The 14,190-nt window shown below is 61.5% G+C and overlaps 1 protein-coding gene across 2 annotated transcripts; it reads right to left on the bottom strand.

The window, feature by feature from the left end:
* Positions 1-3,981: 3,981 nt before the first annotated feature.
* DOHH (deoxyhypusine hydroxylase) lies at positions 3,982-13,440 on the bottom strand. 2 transcript variants are annotated; one of them, XM_047840936.1, is made up of 6 exons: positions 13,281-13,439; positions 12,876-12,936; positions 9,505-9,843; positions 7,183-7,259; positions 5,839-6,079; positions 3,982-4,723 (listed from the first exon to the last, which is right to left on the bottom strand). In XM_047840936.1, the coding sequence occupies exons 3-6, from the start codon at positions 9,776-9,778 to the stop codon at positions 4,404-4,406; spliced, it is 912 nt and encodes a 303-aa protein (XP_047696892.1). In that variant the 5' UTR covers positions 9,779-9,843; positions 12,876-12,936; positions 13,281-13,439; the 3' UTR covers positions 3,982-4,403. The 2 variants fall into 2 exon arrangements, with proteins under 2 accessions (XP_047696892.1, XP_047696901.1); XM_047840945.1 differs by lacking the exon at positions 12,876-12,936 and having other exon boundaries at positions 13,281-13,440.
* Between the last annotated feature and the right edge of the window lie 750 nt (positions 13,441-14,190).

The raw sequence follows: 14,190 nt of genomic DNA, 5'->3' as shown, positions 1-14,190 counted from the left end.
GGGCGGGCCCCCATCTGGTGGGTCGTGTGCTTCTGGAAAGAGGGGAGTTTGGATACAGACGTAGGGGAAGAGGGGAAGGCCACGTGAGGACGAGCAGGGACTGCAGACGTGCCCACAAGCCGGGGAAGGTCAACGGGAACCGGCAACAAGGGAGGCCGGAGGAGGCAGGGTCTCCTCCCCCGGGGGCTTCAGAGGGAGCAGGGCCCTGCGGACACCCCGAGTTTGGACTTGTGGCCCCCACAGCCCTGCTCGGGTGTAAAGGAGCCACAGAGGGGAAGGTGCGGGACGTGTGGGTTCCGCACAGATGTCTCTCCTGCTATCAGTTTGTCGCACGTCTGGAGGCTCGAGATTTCAAGCTCTCTGACGTTTCCGGGTCTTGCTTTTGGGTGTGGCTTCCGTTATCTACTTCCTGCGCCCTGGACCTATCTCCTTCCCCCAGAACGTGCTTGGGGTGAATCACACCTGGGACTCCGCCTCGGAAACTTCCAGAGTCAGTACATCGCGTGGCCCGCGGGGAAGCCCTGCGTGAACATTAGCCTGAGTCACAAAACACGGTCGAGATGATGTCCTCGTAAGCCAGCCAAGGCCACTGCAAAGTCAACCCGGAGTCATCTTTTGAACATGCAGGAAGAAAATAAAAAAAAAGCATCCGGACGTCAGCTCCACGAGGCCAGACTCTCGCTCTAAGCCCTCTGTGCCCGTGACCGCCTGCCACACGGTAGATATTCCATGCATATTTGCGAAATGAACGCCTGAACGTTTAAACCAGCAGCGGGCCTGCGAAAGTGACTTCTTTGCTATGCATGGCACTTGGATGTTTTTAGTGAACTGTCCACATTTCTCAAGTGGGAGATTTTTTTATTTTATTTTATTTTTTTTTAATTTTTTTTCCCACGTTTATTTATTTTTGGGACAGAGAGAGACAGAGCATGAACGGGCGAGGGGCAGAGAGAGAGGGAGACACAGAATCGGAAGCAGGCTCCAGGCTCCGAGCCGTCAGCCCAGAGCCCGACGCGGGGCTCGAACTCACGGACCGTGAGATCGTGACCTGGCTGAAGTCGGACGCTTAACCGACTGCGCCACCCAGGCGCCCCTAGTGGGAGATTTTTTAAATAGTTTACTTATTTAGTTTTGAGGGGAGGGAGGGGCCAGAGAGAGAGGGAGACAGAGAATTCCAAGCAGGCTCTGCACCAACAGGGGTTCTCGAACCCAGAACCTTGAGATCATGACTGGGCAGAAACCAAGAGTTGGACGGTCAACCGGCCGGGCCGCACAGGCGCCCGTTAAATGGGAGGCTGTATGTCAAATGAGTTGCCGTCTGGCTGCCCTTAAAAACAGGAACATCTGGGGGCACCTGGGTGGCTCAATCGGCTGAGCGTCCGACTTCCGCTCAGGTCACGATCTCACGGCTCATGAGTCCGAGCCCTGCGTCGGGCTCTGTGCTGACGGCTCGGAGCCTGGAGCCCGCTTCGGATTCTGCGTCTCCCCCTCTCTCTGCCCCACCCCCCATGCTCTGTCTCTGTCTGTCTCAGAGATAAATAAACATTAAAAAAATTTAAGAACAAAACAAAACAGAAACATCTAGCTACACAGGTCAATGACCAGCCGGACAGGGGTACACGCCAGGGCGCCTTCCTGCCTAATTTCCTTACGCTTTCGGGCCCAGGAAGCAAGAGAAAGCCACAGACAGCACCTGAGTGAGAGGCAGGTGAATTCTGTCCCCAGGGAAAGCTGTCTCGCGCAGGCTGTTTGCTCACTCCAGAGCGGCCGCTGCCACCGTGCGTGACAAACGCCAGGAGTACGCATCACGGTAAAAAGCCTCAAGTGGCACGGGGAGTTCAAGGGCTCTGGGGAAATGCTCGGCTATTTTTCCAAGGGGTTACCCACGGGTAATTTACATGCACGACTCCGCTTATGCAAATCAGGCCACAGGATTTATTCTGGGCTTTGCTCGCTTCACTCGCTTCACTCTTTGGAAGTCGAGCTCCCAGCTTTTTGAAGGTCTGATTGTGAACGTAGTGAACCAGCCAGCGCCCCCGATGACGGGCGCGCCTCAAGTACCGATTTGCCACCCACTAGGAGGAGCCAGGCACGTGACCTAGCGGGGCGAGGGGTCCGCTCAGCGATGTGCTGAGGCCCGTGTGTCCTGACTACAAAAGTCACGATCGGGAGCTACATGAGTGGACCGTGGTGGGTATAGGGAGGGAAAACACTGCACACTAGGGCTTTACTTTCATGTTCCATCTCGCGGCTCAGGCGCCACACCGCTGTCATGCCGCGGAAAACAAAATCCCTGCTCTCGCGGTGCTTGTGCAGGTGGAGAAAACAGGCAATGAACAAAATTAAGGAACGTGTACAGGAAAACAGAGATGCTGTGGAGAAAAATAAAGCAGGGAACAGAATAAAGGACCATTAGGAGTGAGATTATGATTTCAACGCAGGCGGCTCAGGCAAGCTTCACCGAGGAGGGGACATCTGAGCAAAGGAGCAAATATCTCAGCGAGGGAGTGAACAGATACCTGGAGGAAAAAAGGTTCCAGGTAGAGTAAGTAGCAAATGCAAAGGTCCTGGGGCAGCACCAGGCTCACATGATGGAGGAACAGTGAGAAGGCTTGGTGGCTGGGGCAGAGTGGGCGAGGGGGAGAGAGAGGGAAGAGGGAAGGGCAGGGAAGGGCAAGGGTAGGTTTACAGGACTTTGGGGACCACAGGGAGGACTTTGGCTTTTCCTCCAGGGAGGTGGGAGTCCTGGAGGGCTGTGGGCAGAGGACGGCGGGACCTGACCCGGGTGCTCACAAGCGCCCTCTGGTGGCTGCTTCAGGGAGGACAGACGGTGGGAAGCAAGGCGGGGGCATGGGGAAGGGGGCAGAGGGGACTGTGCAGTCCAGGTGGGCGATGCGGTGGCTGGGGGCACAGGAGACGGGGGATGTGGCCAGATCTGGGATGGATTTTCAACCCCAATGTTTTCAGGCTGAGCACCTGGAATGACAAGCGCATTTCCACCCCCTATGGGAGGAGCAGCTTTGGCAGGTAACCTGAGGAATTCTGACCTCCGAGCCCAGTTTGGGACGCCTCCCCAGTACCTAAGTGGAGACTGGAGGGGCAGCGGCACCGGGGCTGGTGGTTGGCGGGGGGGGGGGGGGGGCGCACCCTTGACGGGGGGGCGGGGGGGTAACCACCGATGGCCACTGGTCAAGCGCTCATGCCGGCACCGTGGAGCCTCCACGAAGTCCCCTGACCCACAGGGCTGGGAGAGCCCCCGGGCGGGTGACTGTGTCCGCGTGCCAGGAGGAGGCTGTGCCCCAACCTCCTGGGGAGGAAGCTACTGGGTGCCCTTCAGGAGGAACGGGCGGGAGAAGTGCATTCCTGGGTTCTGTGGGCTGCCCTAGCAGATCATTCCGTGTGGGGAGGGGTGGCGGGAGCCCCGAAGCGGGAACCCGCAGGGCCCGCGCTAATTCGGGTCGTCAGCGCCAGAACTAAACTGCAGGAAGCCCCACACATCTGGTGTGAAATGCACTGGCAGCAGCAGACGTCGGGGTGTAAAATCGGCCCCCCGTGTCAGGGCTGCTGGTGACCGAGGGTCAGGTCAGCGGCGGGAATGTGGACAGTGTCCCACGTGAGATTGGGCTCTGCTGTTACAGCCGGCTCGTCGCCATAAAACAGGTGGTTCAAGGCCGCACACGGAGAATGGGAGGGGGGCTGTGATGAGAACCCGTAGCCCGGGCTCCCAGCCAGGCCCCCAAACCCCTTCCCCTCTGCCTCCGCCAGGGGCTGGGTGAGAATGAGGGTCTGGGGGAGGCCAGGCTGGAGGGCCGGCTGGGCTGACTTTACCCCCGGGGACGGAGATGACCCCGGAGCGCCTGGGGTGGGGCAGATTTCAGAGCTGAGCTCTTCAAACCCCGTCCCCCCACCCCCCTCCCCCCCTTTAGAGGTTCCCCGCCTGCAGCCCTGCAGACCCCCCAGACGTATTTGCAGAGTCACGGCTTGGCAAAAATAATTTAATAGTGCATTTGGACCGGGGGGGGGGGGGGTGGTGGGGGGCTCGTCCCTCCCCTCCCTGCCTAGTCCCAGGCTGGGGAGTCAGGGGCCCCGGCCCAGGCCCAAGGCGGCTGGGTCTGCCCATAGCGCCTTTTCCGGCACCCCCGGTTCCTCGAGAAGCTGGGCCAAGGCAACCCCACAGCCCCGGCCGGCACCCTCAGATGCCGGCTCCACGCGACATCCCACCCCGACCGGAAATCTGGGTGCCGCCGCCCCGCGCGAGGCCCCTGAGTGGGGGACACGGGACGCCTCAGCCTGGCCCCAGGGGGACGGGCAGCCCGATCCCACCCACACGAGCTCGGTTTATACGCAGCCGCGGTGTGGAGTCCCAGGGCCCCGCAGGGGAGGGAGGCTGCGGGCCGGCGGCTCTAGGCGGGCGCCGTGCGCAGCTGCTCCAGCCCGTCCGCGTACTGGAAGGCCGGCCCCGTCTCGTAGTCGTACATGTCCAGGGCCACCTCGCAGCTCTCCCGCACCACGCGCTCGGGGTCGGCCGCGTGGGCCCGCAGGGCGGCCAGGCAGGCGGGCCGGGCGATGGCTCCCAGGGCCTCCGCGCACTCGTGCCGCACCATGGGGCTCTCGGTTGGCCGGGCCAGGGTCGCCGCCAGCTGGGGCACGGCCGCCTCGTGCTGCAGCTGGCCCAGGACGTAGCCGATCTCGTGGCGGAAGAGGGCGCCGCCACAGCGCAGGCCTGCGGGCGGGAGGGGGCGTGGTCACTGGCTGGGCGGCGCCATCGCGGCAGGCCAGTGACCACGCCCCCGCCCGCCCGCCCGCCCGCCCGCCCGCAGGCCTGCACTGCGGGACCCAGGGCTGAGCACCCGAGGGCAGAGAGGACCGGGAAAGGGGGTTCCCCGTCTCGAGGTGGTCAGTGCTGCTCAGGGGGAGCGACGTGGGGCCACGGGGGCAGGAGCGGCCGGAGGGCACAGCCTGGCGGTGGGCTCCCTGCGGGCTTCCTCCGGCAGGAGGAAGGCGGACCGGGCAGGAGGGGGCTTCCCGGGCCCAGGGTCCCGGCCCGCTGACTCCCGCCTCTCCCTGCCTCTGGATTCTGTGCTTGACGGCGGGGTCAAGGGCTACCGGCGAGCCTGTACGCACGTCCGCACACGCTGCAGCGTTTAATAAGGGGACAGTCACGGGCACCCTGACCCCACTCCACACACAGGTCATCGTGCTTCACACTGATGGGGAAACCACAGCCGGGAGACGGGTGGCGACTGCCCAAGACCAGACGCCCTCGAGGCCGAGCCAGGGCCCAAGGCCACCTGCCTGACTGTGCGGCCCCCGTTCTCAAGCAGCACCAGCCGCTCTGGGCTCCCGCCCGGCATCGCCGGGTCTCCCGCCCCTGACGCAGGGTCACAGCGATGACCAGGCATCTCCTTGCCAGACAGGAAGTCATGGGAGGGCTGCGAGGGCTCTAAATCCTCAGGGGGCACGTCCCGGGCATCGGGCCACGGGGGACCAGGGACCGCCCGGGGAGAGGCCTGCAGAGCCGGGAGGGGAGAGAGAAAGGGGTTCAGGGTCCTGGAGCCACACCGCCGCGGATCGGATCGCGACTCTGCCGCTCGCCAGCCGCCGTCTCCTCGGGCGACCACCTCGGCCTTTCTCGGCCGCGGCTTCTCCCTCGGAGAGCCGGAAGTCAGGGTGCCCGCCCACCACGGAGGATGAGTTCTCGCGTGGGGAAGCGCCGGGGGCCGGGCCGGGACGCACATTCCCTGGGCCACGCTGGCTCCGTGTCACAGCTGCAGCCGCTGAGCCTGACTGAGGGGCACTGACCATGACCCCCACCCCCCTCCCCGGGCCCCGACTCACCCTCCGCCAGCGCAAGGGCAGCCTCCTCGCCGCCGGCGTCGCGCAGGGCGAACATGGCGCGGTACCGGTCAAAGAGTGGCTGGCCTTCGTCCAGCAGCATCTCCCGCAGCCGCCCCACGTCGCGCTCCTCAGCGGGAGGGGCCGGGTCCACCGAGAGGTAGGGCCCTGCCACCGCGGGCTCCCCGCTGTGCTGCTGCAGCCACTCCAGCCGCCTGACAGCCAGTTGGCACGTCTCGGCCACCTGCGGGGACAGGGGTGCACAGGTGGCCACTGAGAACACGACAGTGGACGTGAAGGCGCCCCTTCCCCAACCTCAGGGGCTCCAGATTTAACAGAAGCCGGAGGCAACAGACGCAGAAGTTAACTGATCGTCCTAGATTGGACATAGGCCAGCACGGGCTTTATGCGATCAGGGAGTGACGAGGAGGACAGAAGGCCAGGAGACTCAATGAGGAGGTGGCATCAGAGTGGAGCTGAGGCCAGAACCGAGTGAAAGAGTGAGGTGGGTGGAATGGCCAGTGCAAAGGCCCTGAGGCAGGACCCTGTGGGACACGTCAGGGAAGAGCAAGCAGGCTGGGTGGGCAGAGGTGCGCCCCCAGGTGGTCAGGCCGGACTTGTCAAGGCCCGCGAGCTGCAGCAGGCGTTTGGGATTCTGTCCTAAAGGTCATCGGAACACGTGAGTGCTTCTGGCCCGAAATAGGTCCTTTCACCCAAGCGAGGAACACACACGACCACACAGAAACCTGCACACGCGTGTCCGCGGCAACACGGCTCATGCAGCCAAAAAGCGAGAACGGCCCAAACGTCCCTCAGCAGATGAACAAAACGTGGCCCACCGTGCACGCGCACGTCCACAGAGGAACGTCCAGAACAGGCTCATCCATGGACACAGGAAGTAGATGAGACACTGACAAGGGCTGGGGGGCAGGGGAGTGACTACTGATGGGGCGGGGCTCCTTTTGGGGTGAGGGAATGTTCTGGAATGAGAGATGATGGTCGCACACCCCTGTGGATGTTCTAAAAACCACTGAAGTGCACACTTTCAGAAGGTGAATTTTATGGTGTTAACAATCTCAGTAAGGTCGCTCCCTGAAGAAGGAAGAAAGGCAGGCAGGGGGGACGGACCGTGGGGCGGACAGAAGTGGGTGGGCTCGGAGGGGTCCTGGCGGAGGGACTGGAAGGGCGGGAAAGGCGCGGTGCGTCAGCCGGGCAGGGGGCAATCAGGAGCCCGCAGCCACCCTGGCCGCCGCCCTCTGATCTTGTCCCGGCCAAGAGGTCGCCCTGGCAGGCAAACCCTGGTGAGGCTGGTCTAGGCAGGAGCGGGAGGGGTCAGGCGTTAGTTACCTCGATGACGGGGTCGGTGGAGTACTGTTTCAGGACCTCCAGAACTTCCGGGTTCCCGATGGCCCCCAGGGCCTCCCCTGAGAAGAAGAACCATGGACACCGTTCACTGTTGGTCAGGAAAGTAGGAAAGGCCCCAGATGCGGTGGGGGGGGCGACACCAGCGACACCACCTCCTTTGTGCTCCGTCCTCCCTACAGCTCTGTATGTATCTTGTGACCCACCCTGGCCCCGTGGACTGGAGTGGAGCGGGCACGGCCCCCAAGTGGTCTCAGTCGGCATCCCTTCCCCTGAATTTGGACTTGGCTGGAGCTGGGCTGAGACCTCTCCCGATCCCCGGGCCAGTGCACCTCCCCCCGGCCCCCCCACCCCCTCGCTCATGCTCTAGATGGGGAGACACAGGTGAGCATGACATTACAGCCTGGGGACACTGGGTAACATGGAGCTCCAAGGACACCCGGGCGAGGAGAGTTCGTGGGGGTGAGCCTGGAGGAGGGGGATCTAGACGGCGAAGCGAGGGAGGAAGGCCAGCGGACCCAGGCAGGGCTGGAGGAGGCTGACCGTCTCCGTGGGTCTGCACAAGCCCTGAGTGGGAAGAGACCCAAGGCCGGCAAACACTCGCTCCCACTCAACTCCTCCTCCGCTTGGCAGGCTGGTAGAGTGTGATGCTGCCCCCCATCGAGAACACCCCAATGGACCTGAATCCAAGTCAGGGCGTCCTCCTCTGCCCGCAGCCCTTCAGGGCCCCCACCTCCTTCAGGGCAAAAACCTAAAGTCCTCCCTTTGGCCCCCAAGGCCCCGCACAACCTGCCCTGTCCCCTTCCTGTCCTCCCCTCTCCTCCCTCTTGCTCACTCTGCTCCGGCCACAGGGACCTCCGTGCCACTCTCCCAAGGAACAGGCTGGGTACTGCCCCAGGACCTTTGCTCGGGCTGTATCCTGTGCCTGAAGCACTTTTCTCCAGATAACTGCCTTCCTTCACTCAGATCTCTGTCCACTGATTAAAAAGGGCAACACCCCTGGCACCCCCATCCTACTCCCTGCGTCATCGCCTCCTTAGCACTTCCATAACACGACGAGGTGTCCCGCACTCCTATACACTCAAAATAGCAGGACTTATGGGAAAGGTGAGGTTTGGAGTAGAGCACTCTTGGTTAAGGAGAGCTCCAACCGAAATAGCGACTGGCACATCGAGTGTCACCAGGGGCAGCGTGGGGGTGGGGACAGCTCAGCATAAGTAGAGACCACTTCGGGGAACACTAAAAATACCTAAAAGAGTAAAATGGAAACAGCCGCCCTGTGCCCATCCACAAATGAGCTCGCTGGTTATAGAGGCAAGGCCTCAGCAGCACAGTCTTGCCGAGGATTTTATTCGTTCCTCCTGTTTCCTGCTGCCCTGGAGGTAAGAGGGCCTGGTACATAGCAGGTGCTCAATAAACACTGGCCCAGGGAATAAAACGAACACGTGAAACAGACATCACAGGCTGGCGAGCTCACCACCTGGTTTTGTATCAGCAGAGAATGGTTTTTATGTTTTTAAATGTCTTTCTCAAAAAAAAATTTTTTTTTTTGTTAAACGTTTTTATTTTTGAGAGAGAGAGCACGCACGTGCAAGCAGGGGAGGGGCAGGGAGAGAGGGAGACAGAGGATCTGAAGTGGGCTCTACACAGAGAGCAGACAGCCCGATGCGGGGCTTGAAGTCACGAACTGTGAGATCGCGACCTGAGCTGAAGTCTGATGCTTAACTGCCTGAGCCACCCAGGCGCCCAGAATCGCTTTCTTTAAAATCAAAGGGACGAGGGACACCGGGGTGGCTCAGGCTTAGGTTAAGCCTCCAGCTCCAGACATCGACTCAGGTCAGGTTTTCACAGTTTGTGGGATCCAGCCCAGTGTCGGGCTCTGTGCCGAGTGTGGAGCCTGCTTGGGATTCTCCCTCTCTCTCTGCCCCTCCCCTGCTCGCGCTCTCTCTGTCTCTCTCAAAATAAACAACCTGCAAATCAAGAGGACGGTATTTCCCCACGTGAAAACGACGCGAACTTCAAACCTCAGCGTCCATCGGGGTCCACCTGCACGTGGCCACGCCCCTCCGGGGATGCTAGTTTATGGCGGCTTTACGCACCGTGGCACAGTTGAGTCCGGTGACGGAGTCTGTCCGGCCCGGGGTGGGGGTGGGGGTGGGCTGGAGGCTTTACCCACCCTTCGCGGACCCAGCGTGCAGAGTTCCGCTAGATCACACGGGGGGCAGCTGGGGGGGGGGGGGGGACACCGAGGCAGGAGGGAAACAGCAGGCGGGGTGAAGGCCAGGCGCCCTCGCCCTGGCCACTCACCGGCCTCGTGGCGCACCATGGGCTCCTGGCGGGTGTCACGCAGCACGTCCAGGAGCACGGGGATGGCCCGGGAGTCCTGCATCTGGCCCAGGCAGTAGGCCAGCTCATGCTTGAGCAGGGCGGACTCGTCGCCGAAGGCCCGGCTGATCCAGGTGATGGCGCCCGGGCCGCCGAGCCCGCGAAGGGTGAAGAGGGCCCTGAAGCGGGCCTGCAAGGGCTGCTGGGGGTCCACCAGCGTGCGCCCCACCGCCTCCACCTCCTGCTCGGTCACCATGGCGCCGCCGCCTTCCTCCGCAGCCCCGCCGGGGGCCGAAGCTGGGGGCCGTGGGGCACAAGAACCTACGTGCGGAAAACCGAGAGCCCAGGTGAGAGGCATCTTCCGCCCATCCGTGAACTTGTTCACGTAAGAGTTAGGGCCCGGGTGGGGTGGATTCCCACCAGCCGACCAGCCTGGACGTCTGGGTTGAAAGCCAGGGTCCGGCCCTGTCTACTTGCTGGGCGGCCTTCCGTAAGTCACCTTCCCTCTCTGGGCCTCTCGCCTCTGTACCGGCAAGGACTTCTGCCGGTCTGCGCTCCACGCCGTAGCCGGAGGGACCGCGGTGGTGGGTGGCCAACACAGCCCCCGGCGATCCCCACTCCGTGCGGCCCCTCTCACACCGGAAGGGCTGAACAACGGGACCCCTGAGGGCAGGTCATGAGAGACGCTGCGGCGTCCTCCTTGCCCGCGCCGGGGGAAGCCAGCCATGGAGAGGCTCGCGGGGCGAGGGACCGAGGCCTCTGGCCGACTGTCACGTGAGAGCAGGAGGCCGGGAGCAGCTCCTGCAGCCGAGGCGGCCCCAGCGGGTGCCCTGACTGCAACCTCACGAGAGGTCGGAGCCAGAAGCTACCAGGCCCAGATGCCCGGCCCCCGGCAACGGTGTGAGTCTGCTGCTGCTTAAAGCTGCTGAGTACGGGGTGTGGAAACTGCACCAGGCCACTGTCCTGTATCCCCCTCCTGTGGCACCTTATGATTCCAAGCCCCCTGACGGTCCCCAAGGCCCTGCATGACCTCCCTCGACCCCTGCCAGCCCTCCCTCCTCTCCCCCGCCACCCCCTCGCTCACTCTGTTCCTCCAACAGGCCAGGCCCAGTCCTGCCCCAGGACCTTGGCACGGACCTGTTCTCTTCCCCAGATGCCTCCCATGCTCATGCTCTCACTTCGTGGGCCTCAAATGTCACCTCCTCAGGGAAGCCTTCCCGGGTCACAGTCTTCACTGTTGTTCCTTTCTCTTGTTTTACGTTTCTTCAAAGCACTTACCGCTACTAGACATCACGTAAGATGTTTACCAGTTTAGCTGCTATGGCTGGTCTTACCCGTCACAGAACTCTGAAGGCAGGGACCGAGTCTATCTTGGTCACCACTAAACCCCCCAGCACACAGTAGGCCCTCAATGAAACCAACAGCCCTCCCCGTAACAGCGGCTGACGTGCACAGAGCATCTGCTCTGTGGCAGGGACCTCTTCTTTTTTTTTCCTTTTAATTTTTTTTTTTCAACGTTTATTTATTTTTGGGACAGAGAGAGACAGAGCATGAACGGGCGAGGGGCAGAGAGAGAGGGAGACACAGAATCGGAAACAGACTCCAGGCTCTGAGTGGTCAGCCCAGAGCCCGACGCGGGGCTCGAACCCACGGACCGCGAGATCGTGACCTGAGCCGAAGTCGGAGGCTCAACCGACTGAGCCACCCAGGCGCCCCGGCAGGCATGTCTTCTAAGCCCCCTACATTCGTGAGCTCCTGTGATTCTCCCCATAAAACTATGAGACAGGCACTAGGACTGTCACCCTTTTACGGGCGAGAGGGCAGAAGCCGAGACGTTAATAACTCGCTTACGAACCGCGTAAGGAGTTATACATCCAGGTAGCCGGGCTCCAGAGTCAAGTTCTAAACCACAATTGTTATGCCGAATGGATGGACTAAGATGAAATGACAGGGCGGGGCTGGGCTGGGAGGAGGGGCTCCCTCTCCACCGTCCAGATCCACGAAGACCTGGCAGACGCTTCATAAAGCAAGCCTTGGCGTGCTGCGTGGCCTTCCGGTTCCGGTTCCCTGCAGCGTCGGCAGGGCTGACCCGGCTTCATGAGGGAGGTGTGGCTGCCTGAGTGTGGATGACCATCGAAGGAGGGGACACCTTGAAATAAGGACCACCAGAGACCACAGAAACCAGGAGCCAGGGAGCTGGCAAGGCCTTAGGGGCCATGAGATCTGACTCTCTTCTACACAGACGAGCAGCGACTTGTCTGGGGTCACCAAACAGGACCCAGGACTCCTGCCTCCCAGTCCGTGCGGGGTCGCCCTCAAGACACCTGGAGAGGGCCCTTCATGGCCTACTCATCATCCCCAGCGTCCTCAGATGCCTGGGAATGAGGGGAGATCTGGCCAACAAGGCAGCTCCAGCGAACGTGAAGGCAAAACAGGGCAAGACCTGAACTGGGGCAAAAGTCTCTGGGCTTGGCTTCCTCGTTTGGAATAAAACTATTAGCAGCTCACGAGCCGGGTTTCCTTCCAGTCTCTGTTCAGATATTAAAGTACACGCAGGAATCCTCTGAGCACCCAGCTTTAACAACGCAAACCCTCCACCGCCCTGCACTTCTGTTCCTCGTGGCTTTCAGTGTTCCCCGCGGCCTCTAACAGCACCTGGCGGCCCGTACATTTCACTCATCTGTTTCTTACTAGAAAGTCGGCGCCACAGAGACGGGACTTTATATATAAGTAAAGATAAATCTGTACCGCACGCACACGCGGACGGACCCAGGTATATATACCGTTCTGTTCACTGCTATGTCCCCAAGGCCTAGCAGGGGATCGGTCACCATGGCAGGAGGTGCCCAATCCTTAGTTGTTGAATGAACCGAACGTCTCCTGCGCACCAGGCATCGTACTAGGCACTTCATGCCCGGCGTAAATCTGTATCATTCGTCAGATGGGTCGAAGGGGCACATGGACCCAATGGAGCGATGCTCGTAGAGCACCTCCTACAATTGCCGGCACTTAATAGGCCCTTGGACAAACCAGAGCTCCTGTTAAATATTCCTGCAGGGAGCCCCAAACCCACTTCTGTGCCCAGGAGGGCGCCCCAAGCCACCTGGAAGCCCGCAAATCATACTTTCGGCCCATTTTTCAGTGGGAAGCGGGGGCAAGGGTGTGGGCGCGGGGTTGAGGGGGTCAGCCCCCAACCAAGGCGGAATCCGGGAATCCGCTCGCCCCCGTGAAAGCCTCTTAGAAGAAGACACGATGGATTAGTAAGGGATGGAGAGAGAGGAGACGAGGATCCTCAACCCTCCGCCCCCCCATCCCCGACCTACCTAAACCAAGAATTCCCAACAAAAAGATACCTGGTAATCAACGCTCCTCCAGGAAGGGATTCCCTCGGGGCTGCTCGCACGTTCCCTCCCCCTGGAAGAGAACCCGAGGAACTGGATGCTTCAAGATCTGTCTACGCGGGTCCCCAAGTACTGGATCCCTCACGCCGCTGGATCGCCCAGAAATCTCGAGAAAGGGGTCGCCCGATATGGGAACCCCGAGCACGCTCCGGCTCCCTGGCTCCCCCCAACGAAGGGATCTCCGGCGACAAGGACCCCGCAACCCGGGGAAAGAGTTCGCCCGGACTCTAAACCCCTCAGGAGGCCCCTCGACTCCCCCCACCCCCCCCCCCCGCCCCCCAAGCAACGAATCCCAGAGACTGGACCCCCTCCCGCGGCGTCCTCCCCGTGCCCGCCCGCCAGGCCGCGGCCACGTACCGCGCTCTCTGCCGCCAGAACGCCCGAGCGACCTTCCGGAAGACAAGGAACGCCGAGCCCGCCCGCTCCCTCCGCCGCCACCCGCGTCTCACCAACCGCGACGCTCGCAGCGCGCTCCGGGAGCCGCCATCTTCTCGCCCACGTGACCGGCCCGGACGGCACCAACACAGCCCTCGGGGGGAGTTCCAGTCAAAGTCTCCGCGGCGGGAGAGAGGTCTGGAAGCATGAGTCGGCGCCTGGGCCACAGCTCACACTTAAACACCGGATGGAGTCTACGGACATCCCTCAGGGAAGGGCAAGGGCAACCTTCATTCTTTCCCCGGAAGAGATTCTCTCCGGCCTCCCCACCCGCTTCGGTCAGTGGAAATGGTTTGTGCCGATTCAGGCCGGAGCCCGGGGCCTGCTAGCAACGGAACGTGCGCGGCGCTCCTGGGGCGTGGCCAAGTCCTGGGGGCGGGGCCAGTGGCTTCAGGGGGCTGGACGCGAGCTCGGGAGGGGAGGGTTCGCGTCCTTTCCCCCACGCGGTCAAGTTGTTCAGCGCTCGCGTAACAAATAGCTAATGGAGGCGGAGGACAAGACAGCCTGCAATCCATAACCTCGTAAACGTCCCAGCCTGCTTGTCTGAGGGAGACAGACAGTAAATAAATAAAATACATGTTAGATCGTGACGCGTGTTAAGGGGAACAAAGTATTCAAGCAAAGTCTCTGTGTGGGGTGTGAAGTCTTAGGGGGCGTGGCCACAGACCGAGGTGATGACTTATATGAGTGCGGGAAGGAGCCGTGGGGATGTTTGGGGACAGAGCGGCCCAGACAGAAGAAGGACTTGGCTTCACTCTGACAAATGAGAAGCCACAGAAGTGTTCTAATCAGGGACATTCTGAACAGGCTTTTTTGGACTGGTAGGCAGAAA

Source organism: Prionailurus viverrinus, chromosome A2, assembly GCF_022837055.1.
Source record: "Prionailurus viverrinus isolate Anna chromosome A2, UM_Priviv_1.0, whole genome shotgun sequence".
NCBI classification, from domain to species: domain Eukaryota; kingdom Metazoa; phylum Chordata; class Mammalia; order Carnivora; family Felidae; genus Prionailurus; species Prionailurus viverrinus.
This window is presented reverse-complemented; position numbering and strand designations above follow the sequence as displayed.

Excerpts from the sequence above, each read along its gene's own strand:
- DOHH (XM_047840945.1), bottom strand. The coding sequence starts at position 9,778 with ATGGTGACCGAGCAGGAGGTGGAGGCGGTGGGGCGCACGCTGGTGGAC. Across the intron at positions 7,260-9,504 it reads CATGGTGCGCCACGAGGCCG|GGGAGGCCCTGGGGGCCATC; the intron begins GTGAGTGGCCAG and ends TCTTCTTCTCAG. Across the intron at positions 6,080-7,182 it reads CCACCGACCCCGTCATCGAG|GTGGCCGAGACGTGCCAACT; the intron begins GTAACTAACGCC and ends CTGTCCCCGCAG.